The sequence below is a fragment of the Anoplophora glabripennis genome, unplaced genomic scaffold (assembly GCF_000390285.2).
Source record: "Anoplophora glabripennis isolate ALB-LARVAE unplaced genomic scaffold, Agla_2.0 scaffold52, whole genome shotgun sequence".
Classification (NCBI taxonomy): Eukaryota; Metazoa; Arthropoda; class Insecta; order Coleoptera; family Cerambycidae; genus Anoplophora; species Anoplophora glabripennis.
This window is the reverse complement of record NW_019416264.1, coordinates 841,886-867,412: the sequence shown is the minus strand read 5'-3', so window position 1 is coordinate 867,412 and position 25,527 is coordinate 841,886. Positions and strand designations below refer to the sequence as shown.

The 25,527-nt window shown below is 31.2% G+C and overlaps 1 protein-coding gene across 5 annotated transcripts in view; it reads right to left on the bottom strand.

The window, feature by feature from the left end:
* Positions 1-25,527, bottom strand: part of LOC108903388 (tensin-1) — a 627,358-nt gene that overhangs the window by 263,500 nt on the left and 338,331 nt on the right. For 3 of the 5 annotated variants that reach the window (XM_018705546.2, XM_018705547.2, XM_018705548.2), the window contains exon 3: positions 18,105-18,142. In XM_018705546.2, the coding sequence (XP_018561062.1) occupies positions 18,105-18,142 (38 nt within the window). Of the gene's footprint in view, positions 1-5,942; positions 6,216-18,104; positions 18,143-25,527 lie in introns of those variants that run through there. The other 2 variants (XM_018705553.2, XM_018705555.2) reach the window with 2 other exon arrangements.

Sequence of the window (25,527 nt, the reverse complement as noted above, 5' to 3'; positions counted from 1 at the left end):
CTAACGTTTCGAAAATCTTTTGTACTTCAAAAGATAGATAGTAATAATTAACAATTTTAACGAAATTTAACAACCTTTGCAACAAGTAACTATTAATAGTGGTAATGTGTGTACAAAAGCTCAGTCCTGTAGTTCAAACGGTTCCTAAGATATTGGCAAAAATCTGAAAAAATGTTTAGTCACCGTGTATCTCGAAAACGAAAGCCCGGAGAGAAAAATGGAAGAGGAAAATAATGTTTCTTTTTTTCCTCTTCAAGAGGAATTTACAGTTTTCCGTTGCGACACTTATTTAAGAACACCCTGTACTGTATGTACCTAGATACTTACACAGGGTGTATTTACACGAAAATCTTCACAAGAATCTCCAGAAAACAGTGTCAATACGAAATAACTCGGGTAAAAATAATCGGATTTCAGTCAACTTAGTTGACAAATTGAAAAATACATTTATGTGGTTATACCTAATGCACCTAACCAAAATGAAATATAATCTATTTATTTCCATTTACATCTAACTGATACGAATCAAAATACCTTTTAAAAACATTCGTGCCGTCAAAATGAAATTGCACAATTATGTCTGAAACTACCGGTAATTTTTTCAGTGACCTGTCATAGCTGAAAGCAGAACACGATTGTCATTTAAATCTCCATGTCGAACTACGCCTAGATCTGGCAATATTATAAATTATTTAACACAATAAAGCAGTTGTAACAATTTTTTTCTTGGAAACGCTTCGACTGTTTTTCCATGTAGGAGTATTTCGATTATATCTGAGATTTATTACCTGAAATAATATACATATTATGTTTGAGCACATAAGCTTGCGGTCGCTAATAAATCAAAGTAGTTAAATCATGGCGTTCCTGGACTGTTCCGAAGACAAAGACGACAAAAGAACAAAAGCGTATTGTATCACTGATGGATCCTATTAAGTACATTGTAAAATGTCTTTAGACGCGCCTCCTATGTACTTCTGTAGGGGTTAAATTTATATGGCTCTCAAAACGTCTCATTCGTTATGTTCTTTATGTTTTAACTCATATTACTTGCAAAACTGAAAAATCTCAAATTGTACGAGGAACAATAATTAAATAACAGCACACTGAATGAAATGGGCTTATTAAACTGTTTATCTAGAATAATGTGTATAGCGCATATTAAAACTTTTATAACCAATATACAACTTTTATTAAAAAAAAGCAATCATCTCCATACTCATTATTCAATCAGTTTAACTGGAAGGTGCTTAATACACCTTGTGCATCTATGAAATAAAGGTTATAATGAATTACTTATACATTATTAGGTGTTATAGACTTTATGTTCCAATTGTATAGTAGGGAAGATTTGTTGTATAAAGACCAGTATCCGAATTTGTATATAACAATTGTATTAACAGAATTATTCGTTCTTATACTAAATATGTTTCCGTTTTTAACGTGTAAAACGCATCTTATAATGGTTAAGTGATCGTCACCTCTCGGTGCATAATCGGTTATGATCGTTGTTAAGTTATATTCATAGTCTTGTAATAATAATCATGTCTGATCCGAGAGCGAAGTGCGCCGACTCAATAAGAAGCCTGGCTATTCCAGCCGCTGATTTAGGGTTCGCCGCACGAGCTCATCCCTTCTAAGATTTCAGTAGCATGCTATGCATGAAGCAGAACGGTACTCAACTATCTTATACAGTCCACTTTTATTGTCCACAGATGTTCAATCATTGTCAAAATAAACACACAAAACCACAACGTCTTTATTATCTTTACTCAAGAAGAGAAAATACAACAATCGTAAAATTTCCGACAGTCCGCTGTGCATCGACTTACACACGTCTAGTTTGATGAAAATGGACAGTATATGCACATGTTTTGTGGGATACATGATCATATCGCGTTGTGTGAAATTGAAAATTATTATGTAAGTATCTAACTGTTTTATGGCTTGTAATTGTTTTGTTTTTTCAAATGTAAATCTTGTCTAAATCTTAAAAATTATTATTTTGTAGGTCCTATTAGAAATCGCTGATGTTAAGTTTTACATAAGATGGAGGAACAGAAGGTTAACGGTGACAAAGAAAAGCATGGGTATAAAGTCAATCAACCAGAGGAAATAAAATTATATGGAAAGAAGCTCAACCTTTCTGGGGATGCTTCATTCTTAAGGTGGAAGAGTTATAGTGCAAATTCTCATGTAATACAAGAAAATACGGGTGCTAAGAAAATAAACTGGACAGCGGCATATATACTGTGAGTATGTCTTCATGTGCTTCACTGCTTTTTCTTAATTTTTTGCCCCTACATATTTTTTTAACCATTTGCCGTTTAGCAATAAAATTGATTTTCTTAACAAGTTTATTGGTTGTTATAACATAATATTACTTCAGTATGCTATAAGTGACTTCTTAAAACAATTAATTATTTTTTGGTTATTTTGACAAGAATTGTAAGAATCTTCGGTTTAGATCAAATGTTAAGCTTCTAAAATTAAGAGGACTATGACGTTATGAAGAGTTTTTAGTCATCTAACTCTGACTAAAATTTTGTAAGAAAATGTTCATAATTTTACTCATTACCGTAGGTAGTATGCTTTGCAATACGAGTTAAAGAAATGATCATTCAAATGAACGGTACGCCCACTACCATACATTTGCATATGTACATCTCATGTGCAATAAATAAATCGTTTATCGCCGAAGTCGATCATAACCGTGAACTGGGGGAACGCATTGCTGGCCCCAACTGGACGATCTCCAGATTAACCGAAATTAATAGTCAGGTTCGCCTTGGAGACCGGCGTGACCGCGAAGTCGATAGTCTTTTATTTATAGCTAGAACTGTATTTGCGGAATTCATCCGGTACTCTCAGGCTGTTTGTTTTGCCCAAGCGTCACTTTCCCTTGAATGAAGATTTTTTAACAACTTTTTTTAAATTTGTCTCGCTATCGTGCGAGTAGTCTTGTTTCAATATCAACAAAATCCATTTCGCTCTAATTTACAGGAAACGCGCAAAAAAACGACTGCATACCTCCAGAATACAATACAAACATTCCTATAGCACGTACTATAGTTTAAAATTAAAAAAAATGTACCGGGCTGATTTTGAAACTAGGCTACCAGTGTGTAGACTGAATGTATACATTTTTTATGTTTTCCAAATCTTTCATCAAAGAACGTATATTAAATTATATAATAAAATTACTACGTAAAACACAATGTTGTTTGCAAATTAATTACGTTATCTTGACAAAAATATCGATAGCAACTCTGTCTAAATACACTTACGCATAATGTCATGTCTATCTATAATAGCTGCGTATAAAAAATCTATAAAATTATTTTTATCGGCAGTTTCATCATACGTTATATCATGTTTCACCCATAAGGGAATCCTGAATTTTTTTACTTGGTACCTACGACATTGTTCAAAAAATTGCTTTATCTCTATATTACGTGTAGTTGAAATAATTTTATATTTAAAGATAAACGAAATAAACAAACAGTAATAGAATTACATAAGTTCCAGCAACTAAAATGATGAAAACAAACAACAACTATTATTTTTGCGACGACTTCTTCACGATTCTATGGTTAAACCATTTTTTGTATAAAGAATTACAATCAATGTTAACATTTTTAAAATCTTAAAATTTATAAAAGCAAATAAAAAAGGTGGAATTTGCATATATTGTATTTTACATGAAAACAAATAATATTTTAACCGTAAATTCCTGTAGATATCTTAATACAAACGACGAAACACCGAGTGTATTAGTTCTTTATTTTGTTATACTTCCTTCTCCCTTAATCCAAACTAAAAAGGACCAACCAAATATAAAAAAGAACAAATAACCAAATAACTGTCGACTCCTTCGAGACATGCTCCTTAACAAGAAATTTAGATGAAAAACACTTAATATAAATTGTCTAGTAATAATTATATTACTATAATATTTTTGTTTAGTGTATTTTTTGTTCATCTACTTTAAACATTATTTGACATTTAGGCACATTATGTAAATAAGCTCTCGAATAAAGCTCAATAAATATTTTGCGTACTTTGAAGCAAAAGCAAACTTGGGTATCAAAATGCTAACGTCAATTCCTAGTTATTGATGATGAGGGGATTAAAATTTTTTACATATCACATGGAAAAATATAGTTATTTACATTATCTGCCATAATCTTACCAATTGGAATCAGATAAAAATACCCAAAATTCTGGGGTTTACTGCATTAAAAATAATATAATCTCCTTCCGATCGTATTTACTAAGCCCACGTAGGTACTTTTAAATTTTTTATTTTTTATAATTAGTAGGTATTAAATAAACAGCTTTTTTCGCAGAAGACTGTTTTATTTTTATTTCCACCTTTCTGATATCTCAAAACGTAAACTTGAATAATTGAAATTGCAAATTATTTTTGAAAAATAAGTATCGCAGTAACAAATTTTCCTCAAGTAAAATATTTCTAAATAAAAAAAAATCTTTATTATTTACCGACATTTAAAATGACAGCCTCTCAAAGGATATTTCATTTTATAATCCTATAATTTCAAAATAAGAAAACATAAATCAGAAGTCCCTCTGAAGGCCGGTCTGTATTAGGTTTTATTGTTTCTGAAATTATATATAATTTAAAACAACGTATCAAACAGGTTCCATCAATTTAATACGTCGCAGGTAACAATTTCGTCTTTCGCAAAAATAGCATATGCAGTCATTAAGGTCAATCGAATCATCGTTTTGTCTGCGACTTTCACAGCATAGCGAGCGGTTGTTTTGATCAGATGAGACAAAAACAAAACAAAACGTTATTGTTTTGAATACAACAAAGAACAGACGACCTCCAAGTAATCCTAAGAAGATTTCTGCAGCATTCTTTTAGATAAACGTTTCACGTTCTCTGAAATAGCAGGTCAGTTTTAGTAGTTGCTGACGATGTATAGATAATGTCTCTAGATAAGGTTTTAGTTTGAATTAAAAGCAACATTTTTATGTTTCCAATAATCTTAATTTTTCTTTAATATACAAATTCAGGTTTTCAAGAAAAAAAAATATATGGTCATGTTCGGGACTGCAAATTTAAAAATTTTATTTACTCAATTATTAAAATATTTCTTTGTTGTAGTTGAAAATGTTTTGTTAACTTTATTTTATTAATCAAAGCAAATCATATCTTCTTCAAACTCACAAGTATCACAATGTACCTAATAATCATCATCAGCAGTTATATCTAATATGATCTAGCAATCATTATTTGCCAGTGCCAAGTTTCTGCAGTATCTACAATGTCCACCAATAGTGTCTCGAAAGAGCTAATCCATTTTATTTCATGACAAACTACTTAAGCTACTTAAAATATCAGTAATTAGATCTGCTATTGGACAAAAATAATGCCAATATTTTTATTTGACTTCTTCCGTATCATTTATGTTTAAAAACTAATCATTTATGTTAAAGTTTTGTTTTGTAAAATTTTACTCTTAAATTATTAACCATTCATATGCTTAAATTCTTAAATTGGACATTGCTAAGTATATTTGATTTTTAATGTGAACATATTGTTAAGAATATCTTTCACATATTCCTCTAACTTCAAACAATTGCGCGATTATTACCTTTTGGAGACGTTTCAATAACCAGGTTCTTATGAGATAACTTAAATATACATAAATCACTTAAAATACATGTATTTTTAAATATGATGTTATCTAAAAAATTGCTTTTTCTTGTATACCCAATAAAAGACATGTTGTGTATCGCAGTCTAGCGATAACAAAATACTCAGCTAAATACGTGAATGATTTAAGATCTTATCTCCGTCGGTGTTAATAATAAGGTCTAGATAATACCCATTCAGAATACTTAATTCGATATAGTCAGTTATAAACGTTCAATGCAGAATGATCCCAGAAAAAAAAGCAGAATGTACAAACCATCAAATTCGAAATCCTGTTCGATATTTACTTGGGCACCCTTAATCACACTGAAAAAACAAAAGAAGGTGCACTAAAACAGTCACCTGAAAGTATCTTAATCACTTGTAATCCTGTCCACGTGAAGCGGATACACTTATATCACGGAATTCTCACCTAATACCACACTGCGCGATCAAAGCCACTCGCGTTCGGTATTTGGACGAAAGACAGAGCAGGAACTTGCTAAATCCCGTACTCTATGACCGGGACAAAACAGAACCGAAACAACCGCGGGTTAAAAACAACTGCCGCAAAACAAGCGAGGTGTACGTGCCTACAGCGGGTTGTATCGCAGGAGTCTTGTTATCATGCTCCATATTGCTTATCGCTAATCTGAGTTATTGGATGGGTTTAACAAAGTGGGCTCGGAAAAGGCTAAAACCGGCGCTCCCTTATTAGGCCCTCTTATCCTTGCCCGTACGCTGAGAAAATGGTTTGTTTGGCATCGCCATCGCGATTTCCGGTTTTATGTATTACTAAATGCTCAGACCAGGTATTGATACTGCACTAGCGATAGTTAAAAAATATGGATTTGTTGGTGACGATTGTTGTGAGTCTTGTATACCTTTTGTTTTATCGACAAATCTTGTTTTGTATTGAGCTAGTTTTGCCAAAACTTTCAATTCTACCACATGTTTAATATCTCCATTTCATCTTTCCCCATTGCTGTACCTACCAACTTACAAGTAAAGAGAATAATGTTCAACATATTGCACTTAGAATGGAAATAACCAATGCAACACCAAGTATCCGTAGACCTAGCTAGAAGGATAATAGCTGGGAACTTTAAACAGCTTCAAGGTCAGATCTGTAAGTTAGGGCCTCCTTAAGATTAATAGACTAATAGAGCTTAAGCTTTTGCGCAAACTCACCGTTACTATCTTTCTAAATGAAATGGTTTTTACTTGATCATTGCAATTTGATACTAGTTCGAAATAATTGCTGGAAATCTTTGGAGTAAACAAGAATCCATGGGAATTGGTTTAGGTGATGTTAAAATTAGCAAGTATGTATTCCTGTACATTTCTCAGTTCTTGTGAAATTCCCAGGTAAGTTTTTATTTGATATATTCTGATTAAGAAAATAGCAACCATAATTTATCATAGTTATTTCTCTGTCAACGGCAACATTCCTTTGCATAACATGCTGGTATTTTATTAGATTAGAATAATTCAGCTTGGCTTACGTTAAATTAGGAACTTTTTCAACGTATGAGCTAGTGTCTGCGTTTTGGATGAAATATATTTGATCCTGTCTTCCCCCCATTCGGATAAGAATTTTTAGAGGTCTTTAAGGTTTTACAAGCTTATTAAAGCGCTGAGATGAGAAAGATTCTCTTTAAAGCTACTATTCTACAAAGTGATTAATAAGGATTCTCTTACAATATTTTAAGGACCTTCTCATAATACCCAATCTAGATCGCTTCGCCCTCTGTTCTATAGTACCTTTAAAATTTGTGAATTTTACTTGTATGAGAAAGTACGGTAGTATAATAAAATGTTTTATGTTCTTCTTTATACAGGATGTTCTTATTTAAATACTAAATATCACATCTTTTAATCAAAGATAAGTAAAATTATAATTTTGACTATGTCATTGCAAGGTCTCAATAAAAGTTGTCAATATATAATCCACAGTTTCATAGAAATAACTAGATAATTTTTTGTATGTATTGTACAAGGTCATTGATAATATCTTGCTATCAATTTACTCGTGTCGTCTGACAGTCTGACAGAGATTTAATAGAAACGAAAATAATTTTTCTTTATTACAAGAAAGCATAAGTAGATAACGTATTATTGGGTAAAGTAAAATAATGGATAGCTTTATTTCTCTTATACTAAGGGAGTAGTGACCAAAAGAATCAGATGTCGTCATGGCACAATCACTCGGTCATATCTCCTTTACCATTGGAGATAAACCCATCAAACCTTACATCACTGTAACAGTAAGAAAGTAACTAATATAACTGTGTAAAAATATACAGGGTGTGTCAGTTTGACACTCTTGGGACGTTCGTTTGCTTGATCTTTGTGGAACTAGAAAAGAGATTTTTGAGAACTAGATATCAAACGAATTGACATTAAGTATAAATAATACAACATCCTCAAATTTTCTTTAAATAGCTTTGAGACTTTAAATAATATATAGATTACATAGATAATTTCACTTGTAAGTTTCTTAATCGTTTTTACCTTGAAAATTAAGAGAAGTAAATGTACTGTGACCCATCAGAGCAAAACGGAAACACTGCATTTGAAGTTTTCGCCTATATTTTTTTATATTCCGATATTTATTAACTTCATTTCTTATCACTTGAAAATGCAGAAAGTAAATCTTTAATCTGATGTTCATCTTTGTCCAAAACTATATTCTAGCTATTAGAAACAGGTGATAATTAATTTTAAAGTCTACAATAATATATCATATAGTTTCTCCTTAATATTATATAGTTACAATTTTCTTAAGTATAACTTAAGTGTCATAATTAATATACTTAATTCTTATATATTTTATGTAAATATCGTCTAAAAGTATCTGGAAATATCCTGTAGCATAATGTCCAAATCATAAATCTTAATTTAGATAATTAGAAGAAAAACTGAAGGAAGCTAGCGTGTGCTCGAAAAGATATTCTCATGAATGTCTATCTTTTATATTGTGTTCTAAATATATCGATTTTCGATTAGGCAACATAAATACTTGGCTATTAAATTATGGAATATAAATCATCTAGATAAGTTCCATACTGGGAAAATACAGTCTTATCTTTTTTGCCTTTCTTCCAAGAAGTCCTCTCTTTATCGCATATTTAAAAATTAAATAACATTATAACCTTATCACGTTTGGAAAGCACTCAAAAAATGCGTATTTACCAGATGGATCAAGCATTATTGTTATTGTAAGTCTGGTATCTAATATGTTTCAAGAGCAGACATTTTAGAGATATTTGATTGTTGTTTTTACTTCACACCGAGTTCATATTTCTTTTATGTCATCTTGAAAATTTAACGGATTTTATTTTGTTTATTTTTTTTATTTTTGCCAAATGTTACGAATATCAGACGCTCTAATCTTTCTTTGTAGCGACTATTAGCAAAAAAGGTGGGAACATTTATACAAAGGAGTTTTCCGTTGATGGGTTAATGAATCTTATTGAAATAAACAGTAAAATGTTACTAAACCCTCTGCTTCGTTACATTATGTTACATAAACACTTCATATACTTTTGTTCCAAATATTCTTCTCAAGGACATATTTGGATATTGCTGACGAGGAACTATATTTAAGGAATACAAGTAGGTATCATTTTCAAAATTTGTTTTCGCTGTTATTTTAAATTTCAAATTGCTATTAGTCAAATAAAATATAAAAACCTGCATGTGCTCCTTTTTAAGGGACACTCATAAATATATTATAATTAGCACCAGATATCATTGGAAAATAATAATTATGGTTTTTGTTATTGCTATCGCTTTGGTAAAGTATCATCAATTTGAAGTATAAATGGGAAATATGGTATGTTTTGAATACATGTTTTAATTAAAAAATATCTCGAACTTATTCAGAAACTATATCAGGAAGTTTCATTGAAGACTATTTCTTGATACTTTAAACATAGTTGATGTAAAATATATGAATATCCAATATGATACTTTTACTCAAGAGATTTTAATTAAAAATAAACTAAAAATTAAATTTTTTATATGTAGTAAACCTGTTTTAAAGTTTGAATTTCGCCGAATTTGCGTAGTTCGTAGAAGAAGATGAAGAGGAGATCTTGGATTTAGGAAGGAGAAATTGATATGAGGTTAGATTATAGAAATTGCAAAACGCAGTTATGTTTAAGTTGTTTTTATAAAGTCATTTTTAAGGAAAATATTGTGTGTAGTTCCTGAAACGACCTATCCGATAGATCTACTACAAATATTTAATTTGACGTTTGAGGTAGTAACAATCTTGAGAATAATTTGTCCTTTGGGATTTTGTAAGAATATATTGTGATGGATGCGCAAATTCTTGATACTTTATTTTGTCATGAATAGAAAAATAATTTGTGTTTAATATCAACTGTTTTTATTTTAAACACTGGACTGATGTTGATGGTACAGACCAATAAGGAAAAAGGAAATATTGTTGTTTGTACAGAGTGCCATCTCGTACTTTTTGCGTTATTTTGCGACACAGTAAAACAAATATAGGAATAAAAGTTGTAAAAAAGTTTTGAAACTTTTTAGTCGCTATGCTGCGAAAACATTTGAGTTTTTTAAATGTAACACTCTGTATTTTCTTACACAGTTAGTTGGAACGGTTTCTTGTATTATAGTGATATAAAGTTTGATATATTTACCTCTAATAGTAAGGGATATATAGCCAAAGATATACCATAAGCCTAATGAGGCAACGAAGGCTTCGACTCTTACGCTATACCTTTTAGGCATATCTTCCTTATCATTAGATATATCCATCAACTCTTATATCTATGTAGTTTTAAAAAAAATCTATATAAAAGTGTAAAAATATACTGAACGTTCCATTTAAATAAAACGTATGCTTGGGATATGATATTTCATTGCTTCTGTAACAAAAATATTCAAAAATTAATTCTCACATCCTTTTTATATATCGTTCGTTACAGAATAGAAGAAGGCATTTATCATGAATGTATACTTATACCACAAGAACACGAATTCAAATAATTGAATTCAACACAGGTACATTAGTTAGTAGGTCGGTCACAAAATCATACGGGCATTATCCCAAATACGTTTCAACATTATTTACATTATTATGTAATAATGAAAATATGTTTTAGGTTTCGATTCGACTTTGAAATGAAATATTTCTCTGGGTATTATGTCTGAAATGAGTTCGTTTGAGTTACTATAAAGAGGTAACAGAGGAGGTGAAAATAAACAATTCTCATCAAGCAACCTGTGGTCTAGAATATTAATCAATAATTATTAGGCGAAACTTTGGCCGACCTTGTGTCGTCCCACTTAATGAAGGATATGAAGGTCGCAGACAAAAAGACCACAACGTTTTTTAAATGGGGAGGAAGACATTTTACACGTTGTCGAAGAAAACCCGAGCCGCAGTACCAGCAATGTTACATGTGCAATGGGAGCTTCAAATACTACGTGGCGTATGTTACAGGAGAGTCCTAAAAAAGTGTTTCATAGTAAACACTTCGATAGGTGAAACAACGTTGCGACACGATTGATTTGGTAAGTTTTCTGTTTTGAAAATATATTTTAAACAACAGGTTGAATATTGAAAATTATTCTTTTACGTCCTCTATTACCCCTTTGAGGAACGCATCAGAAACATCCTGTACATATATTTTAAGACAGTTTGCATCATTTAATCCTAGGACTCCACTTTGGAGTCGCTGAGCCGATAAATATGACTTCTTGACAGGCTGCCGTTTCGCACAAAAGTCAATATCCTCATCGTACCCAAAGTACTTATTAGGTAATAAGCGAGTGCAGCTTCCAGTTTTTACGGGATCATTATATTACTAAAGCGGCAGCAATGCCAAGCAGTCTACCTCGCCTTGCAAGAGAAGGACGCGACGAGAATATCCACGTACAGGGTGATTGATTCAGATGACTCACGACGTCCCATCTGATAGTGGGGTTTCCTATAAGAGGTTTGAGTATGGTTGAGTTTTGAAAGGTTCAATGTTTATAATTTTATTAAAGCAGGTTAGTAATATGCAGGAAGATGTATTCCCACTGTAATTTCCTCATTTTCAGACTTGGTTTGACAGTCACGTGACTTTTATGTGGGGTTATAAAAAATGAGATAAAAGTATCGGCAACAGGAATTTTTAACTTGACAGCTGTATTTGTTATAAAAGATATGTAATAAAGGAATTTATTATTTCCGAAAATAATTTAAAAAATTTAAGATTCTTTTTTTTTTTGTAAAACGTTAAAAAGTTTACTGTTGTCTCTCACGTTATATGATGTTCGATGGACATCCGCTTTCAGTCTATTTTTGTTCTGAGGTTCATGGATCTGTTTTGGGTGTTCACCCCCTAAGCTGAAACGAATATTCCTTTACCCTTCCATCAATTCCATCCTTTATTTAAGTATTCACAGGATATTCTGTTTTCATATACATGTAAGTCAACATTTTCTGTAATATTGTTATAATGTACATAGTATCATTTCTCTTGCCTAAATTTCGATTGATCATATCCGTACGATATCCATCTTTATATTTTAAATGTGTATCGATCATCCATAATATATCGAATATCCATTAAATATCCTTTTTGGATTGTTCGACATAAGTAAACCCGTAAGACATCATTTTCTGTATATTCGATGAACACTTTATTATGCATATTCATCAGGTACCTTCAGTTCATGAATAAAAATTAGATTAGAAATATCTTACAATCTCAAGCAGTACATTTACTTAGTAAAATCTCGCAGACAGCCCCTAGCTACGAAGCTGTCAATACGCACAGTTTTTTCATGCCATAATTTACGGTTAAAACTGTTTAATGAGTGGTGTTAAGTAAAAATGTTTAGGGTTAAAAGAGAACAGTTACAGACTACAGATTAAGTTACTAGGAAAAATAAAAAACGTACAAAAATAATTTAGGGCAAAGGAAATGGGCAAGTAAAAATAAAATTGACGGATCATTATTAGCAGTTTAGGACCGTGACACGTTGTGACATCTGTATCTCCAAAAGAAGTCCAAACTGATTTACAGAATATAGGCCAATCATTATAGCTTTTTTTCGGGGAAAAAATACTATTATTAAGTTTTTCTGCGGAATATTGTTCAGAAACGTGTTATAAACAAAATATCAAAAAATCAACTCGAGACTAGTTGGGAAACTTTGTTAAAACAATGGTCAAAATTATGAAAAAGTAGTTTTTCTACTGGCGTAAAAAAACTGTTATTCATAGAGAAAAAAAGGTTTATACAAAAAAGGTAGGTATTAAATAAATCTGTAAAATAAGACAAGTCCGATTAAATTCCGATAATTTGTTTATGCGCAAAAGCTCAAAAATGGTCGAAATTGTCCGCTTTTTTCAATTGCTAATAATTAATGCAATTTTCATCGCAGACACTTGTAATTCAGGATTTTTGAAGCTTTTTGCACCGTTAATAAGTGGTAAAAATTTCAGCCCAAAAACTTCATTAGCTTGGCGTTGGCGGAATTTGTTATCTAAGAAGATGCTATTTTCAATTCATTTTACCCAAGCGCACAGACGTTGTAGGGTTTCGATCATTAGTTGTTTTTGTACCTAAATAGTTGTATTGACATATGCATTTACTGATAATTTAGTTTTTCAAATTTAATTTGTTTAAAAATGACTGAAAAAATGTTAATATTTTCCGAACAATATTCCGCAGAGAAACTTCTAACAGTATTTTTTTCCCGAAACAGGCTCTTTCATGTCTATAATGACTGGGCTAATATATATGATTTATGATTAAAAATAAATATCAACCATAGTATCTTTACTAAGTTACTTTTCCGTTCTATAAATGCATAAATTTTTCCATTGTTGTATTTTAATGACCATTTTTTACAATTAAAGCTATTTTCGCATTAAAATAAAATCTGAAGCTGTTATAATGTTACTATTTCAAATAAAAGAAATAACTCGAATATAATAAACGATTAAATAATTATGTAAATTACATTTAGACCGGCATTACAAGATCGTCGCTTCTATGACACAACCGAAGCGATTTATCTTACATAGCCAAGAGCTTCCTTGCAAACTTTATCTAATAATAGAGTTTCTAAACATATGTGACCAGCGCAACAGCGCCGTATTACTGGTTGCCTAAGGCGATACTCGATTTCAAACACAAACGAAGAGCATCCAGCTTCACGTAGGAAAGAATTAATGTACACTTTCATGATTCATCTTTGAGTTAAGAGCAAAAACTTTCAAAAGTTACAAGAAGATATTCTTTAACTTTATCGTGAACACGCAAAACCTTCATGACTACTCGCAATTAGAACAGATTATTGCACAAACATGCAAATTTCTGAGATATCTAAATATATCCAATAGTAAATACGCCTTGACTGGAATAAATGAATAACTAGGAAGCGGATTGGAACTCCGTGCATGCCTATTTTAGTCGCAAATTAAATTTCTCATGCTTGCATGTCACACAGGGAACGAGTAGAACGCAGGACACGTCGTTATATTGTCTCTCTACAATGCCCCGTTTATTTCTAATTGCATGTGTGCATTTAATTCGAATAGCGCGACGCATATGCGCTAGTTTTTTTAATGCCCCGCTGTCGGCACGTGCTTTCTCGCGGAACAATTAAGTTTCCAAACAAATAATTTATCTTCCGCGCCCGTCGGCACTCCGCCTGTAGGAAATTGTAATACTTCCAAATGAGGCAGTGCTTTGTATGCCGTTTACAGTTATATTAATGACATGGAAGTCGACTATGCTTCTGTTATGCGTATCTAATACGAATATGCCCTTATAATGGCTCGCTGGCTTATTTGGAGTATTCTAATTAGCGCCGGTTCGGTTAATTGATTTAATGTATCAGTAAGATGACGCGTGATGAATAGCACCTAATTTAATCAGTGGTAGTTGAGAGTGTCACTTTTAAATTAGCCGGTTTCTATTGTGTGGGTTGATCGACTTTAAGCATTATCAGGATTTAAATAATTGGGAATATACTAACAAATTAATCCTTTTTTTAGTCACCTACTATTATATTAGGTGACTTTTGCAATCATTTGAATGAACACATCAATAGGGAATTTTAGTAGGAATATTTTGAAGCGTATATCTCATTTTTCATCAAAAACGGATTTAAGGGGTTTTGATACTAGAGGACTCATTTGTTATTTATGTCATAATGTCACATTATTTATCATTGTGAGTTTATTTTTTAGAAGAATAGAGGTATTTTGAGTTTGCATTACTTTTTTGGACATTTTAAAAGTTTTATTGTTTTTTATTTATTATTTGCTTTTGATTATCTAATTGCTTTTTATTTCAGTATAAATTTGTGTATATATAAATAATTATCTCGTAAATTTCTTCCAGGTTGCTCTTATAAGTAGTAATTAAACGTGGGGATTAAAAAATAAAATGTTACAAAAAAATTCACTATTTTAATTTATACAATATTTATAACCAATGTTTCCTTATTCCTAATGCTAATCTATCTAATTTAATAAAAAACTGACAATTAATTATCATAATCATAAGTAAGTAGGTACCTTACTTTTTAAAATTATGTATAAAAAAAAATACCTAGGTACAAATTTAAATAGGACAATAAAAAACAATTAACATTTCAGTTATTGCCACTATCTCAAATGTCAATTGAATAATTTATACTCTTGAAGTTAAATCATTAAAGTATTTTTGACAATATATAGTCATTTATTTACAATTAGTGGTTTTTTAATTCTGGCTAGACTTGAAGTACTTTACATTCTAATTACATACAACTCCTTTGGACAGTTACGCAATACGTATGAATTATGTACTCATTAATGCATTTAAATCTCCCGCCACTAATCCGAATTCCGAAACAACTAATGACAGCTCACTATTTAGTCTAATGCTTCTAGCGTCCTGTGTTTCAAAATATGCGCTCCGCTTCTATGTCTATTTTAGTTAGGGTAATGTTTTACAAATTGTCGAGAAAACTTTTTTTAACTTTAACAAAAGACTAGTGTAGGAATCTAGATGTTCTTAATATTTTCACATTCACTGAAAATATTCAGATTAAGTAATACAAGGCTAACGAAAAATCAAAACTGCAACATTAAATAACTAACTACTGATCTACATTTTTATCAAAAAGTCTATAAAATTAGGCAAATATTTGACTAAATATAATAAAAGGGTTGAGAAATGCATAACAAAGGAAGTTGGTTAATATTCGATATTTTATATTCCTTATTTTTGTTTGTTTTTTTTTCATGTATTTTTTGTTGTGAATATTTCAGAAAATGATGGAAAAATTTGAATAGCTTTATAAAAACAAAAATTAAAAAGAAAAGCTCATCCGAGTACAATAATTTTTAAATTAATGCTTACGCAAAGGTAAAGAAACAAAATTCTAAATATCTGAGTATTTTCCACATTTCGAACACTTAAATATATTTCATTCAAATTTGGTAGAAGAAGTTTATGGAAACCTTAAATTAGAATATAGTACAGGGTGACTTAGTCACAATGTCATTAATTTTAACCACGTATTCGGAAGGCTTGACAAAGACAGACAATCGAAAAAATATGTATTTTACTCGACTTTTTAAAGAATAAGCAATTATCCTTTAACTCCCGTTAATTCGGCGCCCTACTTCGCAACAGAGAACGCGTCGATGAACTATAGAGCGTTCGAACGTTGAAGCGAAACAGCTGATTTCCCCAGTCGTCTTAAATTTTGCAATTGGTTTCAAAATTTAAATGCAGTGGATCACATTTTATTAACAAATTGCCATGGACGGATGAGTGTTGTTTTAGTCGTACTGGGCAGGCAGGTACCATACTACTCTTTGAAAAGCAATAAGTCACTAGGTATACGCACTATAAACTGAATAATTAATTTAACATAGTACTAAAAACTCATATTCAATTATAAAACTGTGAAAATGTTATCAATATTAAAAATACTTAATTTTGGTAACCTAACATTCGAAAACAACTATTATCTTTATACATTTGTTTTTATTAACAAATAAATAATATTTCTCAATATCTCATCCACTCATGTGTCACTATTAAAAACACAGTAAATGCTTGGTTAGTGACCGAATACGGTACGTCTTGATTCACTCTCGATAAACCTTTGTAGATAAGTGGTCTGAAAAGGGGTTTAAATATGATTGATGATTATGATTTAAAAATATTTTTTTCAGCGTAAATATGTATTTTAATTTTTTTTAATCGCGCATTCGTATTTTATTCGTATTTCCCTATCTTCCCTTAAAATTAATGACATTATGACTAAATCACCCTTTATATGGTACGGTATTTATATATATCTTTGGTTTTACTTTTGTTATATCTATTATCCTCTATGTTAATGCTTAATAAAACCTAAAGTACAACCCTGATTTGTACGGATTGGAACGGATCCTATCGTTTATCTAACAATGAAAACATGTTTTAATATGTTAAGTGATATATCGTGATTGAATTTCGTTTTATACCTGCCCGAAATAATCAGCCGTAGATATAGAAGAATAAATGAAAGTTTATTTGAAGATTTGCAACATTATTTAACCATTTCAGTACGACAGGTATGCTTAACAGGTTTTATAGTAATTTAACGATAAACGTTAAATCATTGTATTATTTATGATTTAAAGCCTACTAATTGAAATATAATTTTCGCTGAATGTATAGCGCAAGATTTAGGAGAAAAACGCATCCATATAAGAAATTCTAGTCACAATTCCCATATTGATTGTTCAATATATGTAGATTCCTTCAAATGTTCGTTCCCAGAAAACTCTTTGTCGAAAGCCTAGGGAATAACAACTAAACAAACATTTGGGCCCACTAGAAGGGAACTGGTAAGTATTTGGTCAATAATTATATGGGTAGTGAATTGTTCAATGTCCGCTCGAATGTGTTGTACAAATAAAGGGCAGGTAACTTTCACCTATCTTTGTTCACCTAAGTGGTGTACAGTTGTCGTAAAAGTAAAAGTAAGAGGACAGGGGAATAGGTGAAAAAGGGATAAGTAAAACTGTGACTCACCTTGCTCTCGCACACTTTGTGGCAGACATATTTGCAAACTGAAAAAAAAATCAAATTAGTCATATACGCATTACAATTGTTTTAGTATGAAAAATTCAATATTTTGATCATACATCATATATTTGTAACGAATGGGCCAATTAACCCAACTTATCCTAGTACAAAAGTTACAATATACAGGGTAGCCCATCGAAAACGTACAGCAAGGCATTACAGGGTAGTAATGAACTTTTCGGCAAAATCCAAAAACAGGTAAAGTTTGCTTCTAAGGGNGGTAACTTTCACCTATCTTTGTTCACCTAAGTGGTGTACAGTTGTCGTAAAAGTAAAAGTAAGAGGACAGGGGAATAGGTGAAAAAGGCATAAGTTAAACTGTGACTCACCTTGCTCTCGCACACTTTGTGGCAGACATATTTGCAAACTGAAAAAAAAAAATAAATAATAAAATTAGTCACGCATTACAATTGTTTTAATATGAAAAAAAATCAATATTTTGTTCATATACAGGGTGTTTTGTAACGAATGGTCCAATTAACCCAACTTATCCTAGTACAAAAGTTACAAACATGCAAAAGAAAAAAAAATGAAATAAATGAAATGAAAAATATATATATTTAATGTGCTTTATTTACTTTAGAACTATAATTAAAACGAGATTTTAAGAAGGCTAAATATTAGGAACAAGCAACTTCAGGTTATTGACAATAAAACTCATTCCTAGGTTGATTTTGATCTACTTGATTTTTTTACTTGTTTTTTCTCGGAAACGGGTGCTCCTAGTGATGTCAACTAAGAATACCTTTTATTCGTAGAAAAGTATAAAGAATAAATAACCAATTTCTAATATCAGAAATCGCATACTGTGAGGACAAAAATAGTTGAGACATTTTACATTGCACTGCCTGGTGAACGTAGGTTAAAAAATATAGCAAAACACCAATAAAATGTGAATCCCTCATCACGATAAACCGTAGACCGAATTTTGTCCAAATATCTACTATGTATAAAAAAATACTGAGGCGAGGAAAAGCGATTTTTGTTTCATATTTGACTTCTGTATATTTGTTATTATTAACGTTTGCACTTGTACTAATACTGATATTCTCGTTTTACTTATTTGTTTAAATTTTACTCTTTAAATACGGAAAAGAAATTGAAATTCTATAAAAACTAGCACAATTAAAATAAACATTAATAAAACATAACAAAAAAAATAAAAAATACGTATCATAAAATACTTTTCTATATATTTTATAAAAATACATAGGGGAATAAGAAGAATATTAAAATCATTTGACTCATTTGAAAATGAACTTTCAATGATTGTTGGTATAAATTTACTGTTTAAATTGTCATTCACTTTTGTCTTTAATTATCAGAATTCATTATGTTAACAGCGTGTCCCATGTGTTTGAAGCATTTTGATCACATCTAATTAATATTCGAAAGAGCGAAGTGAAATAAAAATCATACATATCTAATACGTTGAATCACTACACAGCAAAAGTTAATGAACTTAATTGGTTGTAAAATCTTGAAGGTTAAGATCAAAGAAAATCAATAGACAATTGTCTCGGCTGTAGGTAGAACTGTGATGCCTGTTGGAATTTAGCAATGTAATTAATTAAAAACGCACATTATTTAACACTTTTGTTCTGTAGGGTGGTTTTATTTTAATTACCTGAGTATTGTCGTTTACGTTTATACAGAGTAAGTCGGGAGGAACGCCCCAAACTCTAGAAGTTAAATTAAATAAGACAGTTACTAATATATACTATAATATACACCCGTTATTAATTAATAAAATCAACATATACCTACACAATATTATATACAGGGTGTTTCGTATATACTAAAAAAAATAGGAGGTGACTTCTTCCTCTTGGAAAAATAGTGGGGGTAGTTCATGTAACTGACCACATAAATTGGCCTTAAAGCGAGAATAAATGCCTAAGTAATTTCTTCTAGAACTAGATCGTAAACAATATAGGAAAATAGATAAAATCGTATAAATGTTTATTTATCGAAAATATAAACAGCTAATATCAAGAAGACGGAACTATTCTGATTAATAAGCTGCAACTTATCTGGGTAGGCGCTCGAACTCACGGGTAGGTGATTCCGTAGATTTTGTCCTATTGGATCGCGCTAGCTGAATTTGAAACATCTTTCGGAGCACTTTGACCCGATTGACTGCGAGATGGTCCTTGGTGCTCCTCGGGCGTTTCGGACGTTTGTGGAGTGATTTCTCAAGATCGTCAGTGTATTGGCTCGAAATTTTGAAATATTTTAAGCAAATCGCCTGGAATAAACTATAATTAAGGGAAACCCTATTAAAACGGATAACTTTTAGGCAGACAAACAGTTTGAGTCGGAAACTTTTAATTGTCCATAGCTCCCTCTTTTATCATTCTTCATTGTGTAAAAATCACTTCCAAATTTCTAAATGATATTCCCAGTCGTCCTACGAAACATTAAAACTTTTGCGAACTAACGAATAGATTGAAGCATTTGAATAAATAACCGTAAATATAGTTTAATGCTTATTAAGTATTCTTTTCTTCTGTCAGTACTTCCGACTTACAAAGCTTATGTGGGTCTTTAAGTACAAGGGAACACGACAAAGAAATTGTAAATATTTGACAATGACTGACGAGCGCTCGTAATCGGTCAGGTAAACAATTTCTTATTCTTATTCTACAACAATGCAGATCGAACCCAGATAAATAAAAATTGACAGTAGTAATTTCGGTTTAGGTGTAACCATTAATCACTGGTTTACGTACCGGGTGATTCTTCCAAGATGAATTTTCCGGTCTTGCTTTTGTCTCGAACGAATAAATCAAAAGTACAGCTAATACTCAACGTCCTTGTTGCTGTTAATTAACAATATAAAGCAATTATATTTTTTATATCCCAATTTACAAAAGTTTTGCCTAAAATTCTAACACGCAGATATTTCCACATTTTCTTTATTTATGATCAATTTGTGGTAAAAGAGTACAAAAAATTTAATTTCGCGATAGATGACGCAATTTATTTGCACGTTAAAATAATTTATCTAGCACCTTTAAAAACAAATAAGCAATCGATTTTATGATTTCAACAACATAAACGATTGGTCAATAAAGTGATATACCGGTGTTGGCGAATTGAACTGGATTGTGTAGAGTATCATTGACCGTTGCTGTCAACTTAGACACATAGTAAGGTATAACAGAATTATTAAATGTAGTTAATGTTAGTTAAGGAACAATTGTATACAGGGTGGTCCGAACTTTATGCAGAAAACTTCGAGGGCAGATAGATCTCTTTAAAATAATATGTGTTTGCCTTATATAGGTCTGGAACGGTACCGTTTTAGAGATACAGGGTGTTGAATTTGTCAAAAAAAATTGATTTTTCGTTTATATCACCGGAATCTATTAACCGATCTCAATAAAATTTGGTACATATAAATGTATGATAGTAGGCCTTATATTCCCTGAAATATGAGCTTTAAAGGTTCAACCAGTGGTGTACAACTGGACAGGAGTCAACCCTTTTTTACAAAAAAATTTATGCCACTGCATTTTTTACATATCATTGTAACTGATTTATATTTTAATGCACAAAACACGTAAAAAAGGCGACTTTAATTTTTTCCCTAAGATTCACCGTTCTCAAGTTATTCATACCAATACAATCCCCTTGTGGCAGACACTTCTAACGATAATATTACAAGAATATTTGTTTATGTTTAAAAGTAAGTGTAATTTGAAAGTACACCAACAAAATTATTTACACTCCTTTCTACACCACCTGTGCGATATAAACAAATAATCAATTTTTTTTAAAACCTCAACACCCTGTATCTCTAAAACGGGGCCGTTCCAGACCTATGTTTATAAGGCAAACACATATTATTTTAAAAAGATCTATCTACCCTCGAAGTTTCCTGCATAAAGTTCGGACCACCCTGTATATCACACAAATCAGATTGTTGTGATTACTACGCATAACAAAAATATGAGACATTATAAAAATATGTTTTTTTCTTAATCGGAATGTCTTGTACGCTGCTTAACTATCCTGGAGTTAACTTGTATAACTGACATAGTGAATACATATTGCTTCTAATTTGCTTATTTTAGTACTAAAAAGTTACGTACTGAAAATAAATTTGCTCCATCTATCAAAATGTTTAAAGAATTCAGATGAATCTGGATAAACATTTTTTCAGTTTATGCAATATTGCATAGAAATTTTCACATTTGGAAAGTAGAAGCAAAACTATCTTAGAAATACGTATTGTCAATTAAAAAAGAGGATCGATAAAGTTAATTATTACTCTCAAGGATCTATGTAATTGTAAATGTAAAATATGATAAATACAAGGATAAAGTTAATTATTACACATACGTACCTATGTAGTTTTAAATATGAAATATAAGTAAAAATTATATTCAACGAATCCATATTTAAGCAAATATTTTTTCTGTTTTCTATATACTTAAGGAATAGGACTTTCTCTCATTAATAGAAGACAGTACCATATTTCAAGGCTTTTGAATAGTTTCAGTTGATATCACAATAGAATATCATTAAAAACTAAATTTCGTAAAAAAATTAATACTTTTATTTTGGAAAGATATAAGTACGTTATGTATACACCACCCTGTATTTTCAATGGTGCGTTTAACCCCATTTGCTGTTACCTTCGCAATACTGAACACACCTCTGATTGTTGATTGTCTTCTTGGTGAAGTGAATAAATGGTCAACCATTGAATGCGAAAAGATAGGAGTCAACAACCACACAAAAAAGATATACACCTATGTTATCAGGTCGATGATGGATGAAACGGAATTCAAGTAAATATATTATTTTGAACATGGTTGAAAAAAGCCTAAATTTGACAGCGTAGTTTATTAAAAGTCGAGTTACAGTTTGTAACATGAAATCTAATATAATTTAATTAGTTCAGTGAAAAAATTCTGATTTAAAATTCCGCGCTCATTTCCATCCTCCATTCTGCAGTTTCCAGCATCCTCTTGAGATTTCACAATGTCTCGGTCCCGTTGAATTTCTTACAACGCCAGACGCCGGCTACCTTTTCTTTTTGTTTCAAGCGCGTTCCAAGGCGACACCAGAAAAATAATTTAATTTCCCTTCCAGTGAAATTCCCATGCCTATTTTATTAAGTGTATTAAAGTTACCGGCTAAAGTAGCCATAAAAGTGTGAGCCACCCTAAGCTTTAAATAACGCTTTAAACTGGAAATACGAGTATTAAAACTTCAGGCCGAACCCTTCGTACAGTTATTAAATAAATATATGCCATAGGGTGCTCATTTTATGCATCGTTTCGCATAAAAATTGGATAGGTGGGTAAATTGCCTAAAACAAACTGCAATTACTTACTGATTTAATTTTTAAAAAGAATGATACACCGAAAGGATTGGCTTACCAAAAGCCCATAGTGTTATACCTCGTTGGAAAGGTGTTTTCATACTTTATCTCGTAGCGAATGCGTAATGTCATTTACCTCAATATGGAAACCTATTTTTCTCAAAAATTTTAAATGCAATGCTATAGTTTTCTTTGCATAAATGAATTCAGCACAAAAAATTGATGAATATGACATAAGTTTGAAATTTCTAACGAAAGTGTTGTTTAAATGGTAGGTATAGTCTATTTAGGCGCTATTTATCCGACACCTGTACAATTTAAATCAATACTGGGTTTTAGTGTTACAACTAATTAAAGTTTTAATACTTGTTTACACAATTTTTATGAAAATTAAACCTATATTAAGCAAATTATAGTTTCCTCAATTTTTTTTTTGAAAATAAGTCTCCATTATTAATAGGATTCGGCCAATTTTAGGATATACCTACAGGGTTCTTCAAGGTAAGTGGCCTAATTAGATGTTTCAGAGGAACCAAAGACAATATGACTGACATTTTGTTTACGGGGGTTATCAGATATGTTCTCTTCAATAAAAATAATGCTATCAACGTAGCTGTCAACTTCGTTATTTTAAATGGAACACCATATACAGGATGTTCCAGAATAACGTGTACAACGGAAGACCACAGATTCGTTTACTCAAAATAGGTAGATTTAGGATAATCCACCTATATCCAAAATCGCTTCGTTAGGCCGCTAGATGGCCTCAAAGTTCATGAAAATTTTTTGAATTTTGTAAATAGCTCGAATATGTATTATTCAATTTTGATTATTTTTGGGGTGTGGACTTTTGCTTTCAATCATTTTGGTGTTATATAAAGTGTTTTCTAAAGCTTACAACTCCTAGAAAATTGATGTATGATGATAATATGCGTTCATAACTTTTCCTCGTTCGGGCAATAATGACAACAATTTTTTATTTGATAGGTGATACAATTTGAGCGATTTGGGTACAAAAACATATTTTTTAAATGCATACATTATCTTGCCACCCATATTGCAATACTTAACAAAGTGCTAGTAGGCTTTGATTTTGTAGATTGACTATAATTTCAGTTAAATCTTGTTTGGGATAGCATTATTATTGGTCCTGTTATTCTACCCAATAGACCGAATGGGAAATTTTATTTAGAACTTTTGCAAAACACGAGTTATTGGAAGATGTGCCGTTATTATTCAAAGCTAACATGGTTTATGCATGATAGCGCTCCACCACATTTCACTGTAAATGTCCAAAGATTCCCTCATCGATGGATCGGTAGAAGTGATAATTTCCTGTTAACTGGCATGTGCGTTCAAAAGATTTAACACTTTGCGACTATTATCTTTGGGCACTGAAAACAACAATTCCACATCCACTGAACTGATTTGTGGAGACATATCCAAAATGCACTAAATATTTTAAAAAATGGCCCTTAAGAACTGCAAAGTGTGTTCTTTAACTTTAAATTAACCTTTGTTGTAGAAACAACGGTGGTCATTTTGAACAGTTTTTATAATAAGTTGTAGGTATTAAATTTAATAACCTCAATTTTGTTACGATTATCTCAAGCATTTTTTATTGTACTTGATTGTTTTACAAATTATTTCAATAAAATGAATCTATATCGAAAAATGAAGTAATATGTGGTATATTTTATCGTAGTAAACACTTATTAAGAATTGGCAGGTATAATGACTTAAAGATCAAACTGAAATTACAGTCAACCTACAAAATCAGTGACTATTAGCACTTCGTTAAGTACTGTAATATAGGTGACAAGATAATGTAGACATTTAAAAAATATTTTTTTCTACCTAAACCTCTCATTTAATCAAAATTTTATAAGAGGCCCAAAAACTTCCAAATGGTATTACCTATCAAATAAAAAATAGTTGTCATTATTGCCCGAAAGAAGAAAATGTTAGGATCAAATATCACCATACATCAATTTTCTAGGAGTTGTGAGTATTATAAAACACTGTGTTTAACACCAAAATGTGTAGATTGAAAGCAAATCTCCACACCCCAGAAATAATCAAAATCGAATAATATGTATTCGAGTTATTTACAAAATTCAAAAAATTTTCACGAACTTTGTGGCCATCTAGCGGCCTAACCAAGCGATTTTGGATATATGTGAATTAGCCTAAATCTGCCTATTTTGAGTCCACGAATCTGTGGTCTTCCGTTGTACACGTTATTCTGGGACGCCCTGTATATTATTGTATTATTGACAAGATAAATTAGAAATAAGTCAAAATGTTAAAGGTTCCTTGTACCTAATTTTAACCGTTTTCGAGATAATCGACATTTTCACATTCGAAAATTCCTTATATCTTTCTTCGTTCTGGGAGCTTTCACTTGTTTTTTGGAA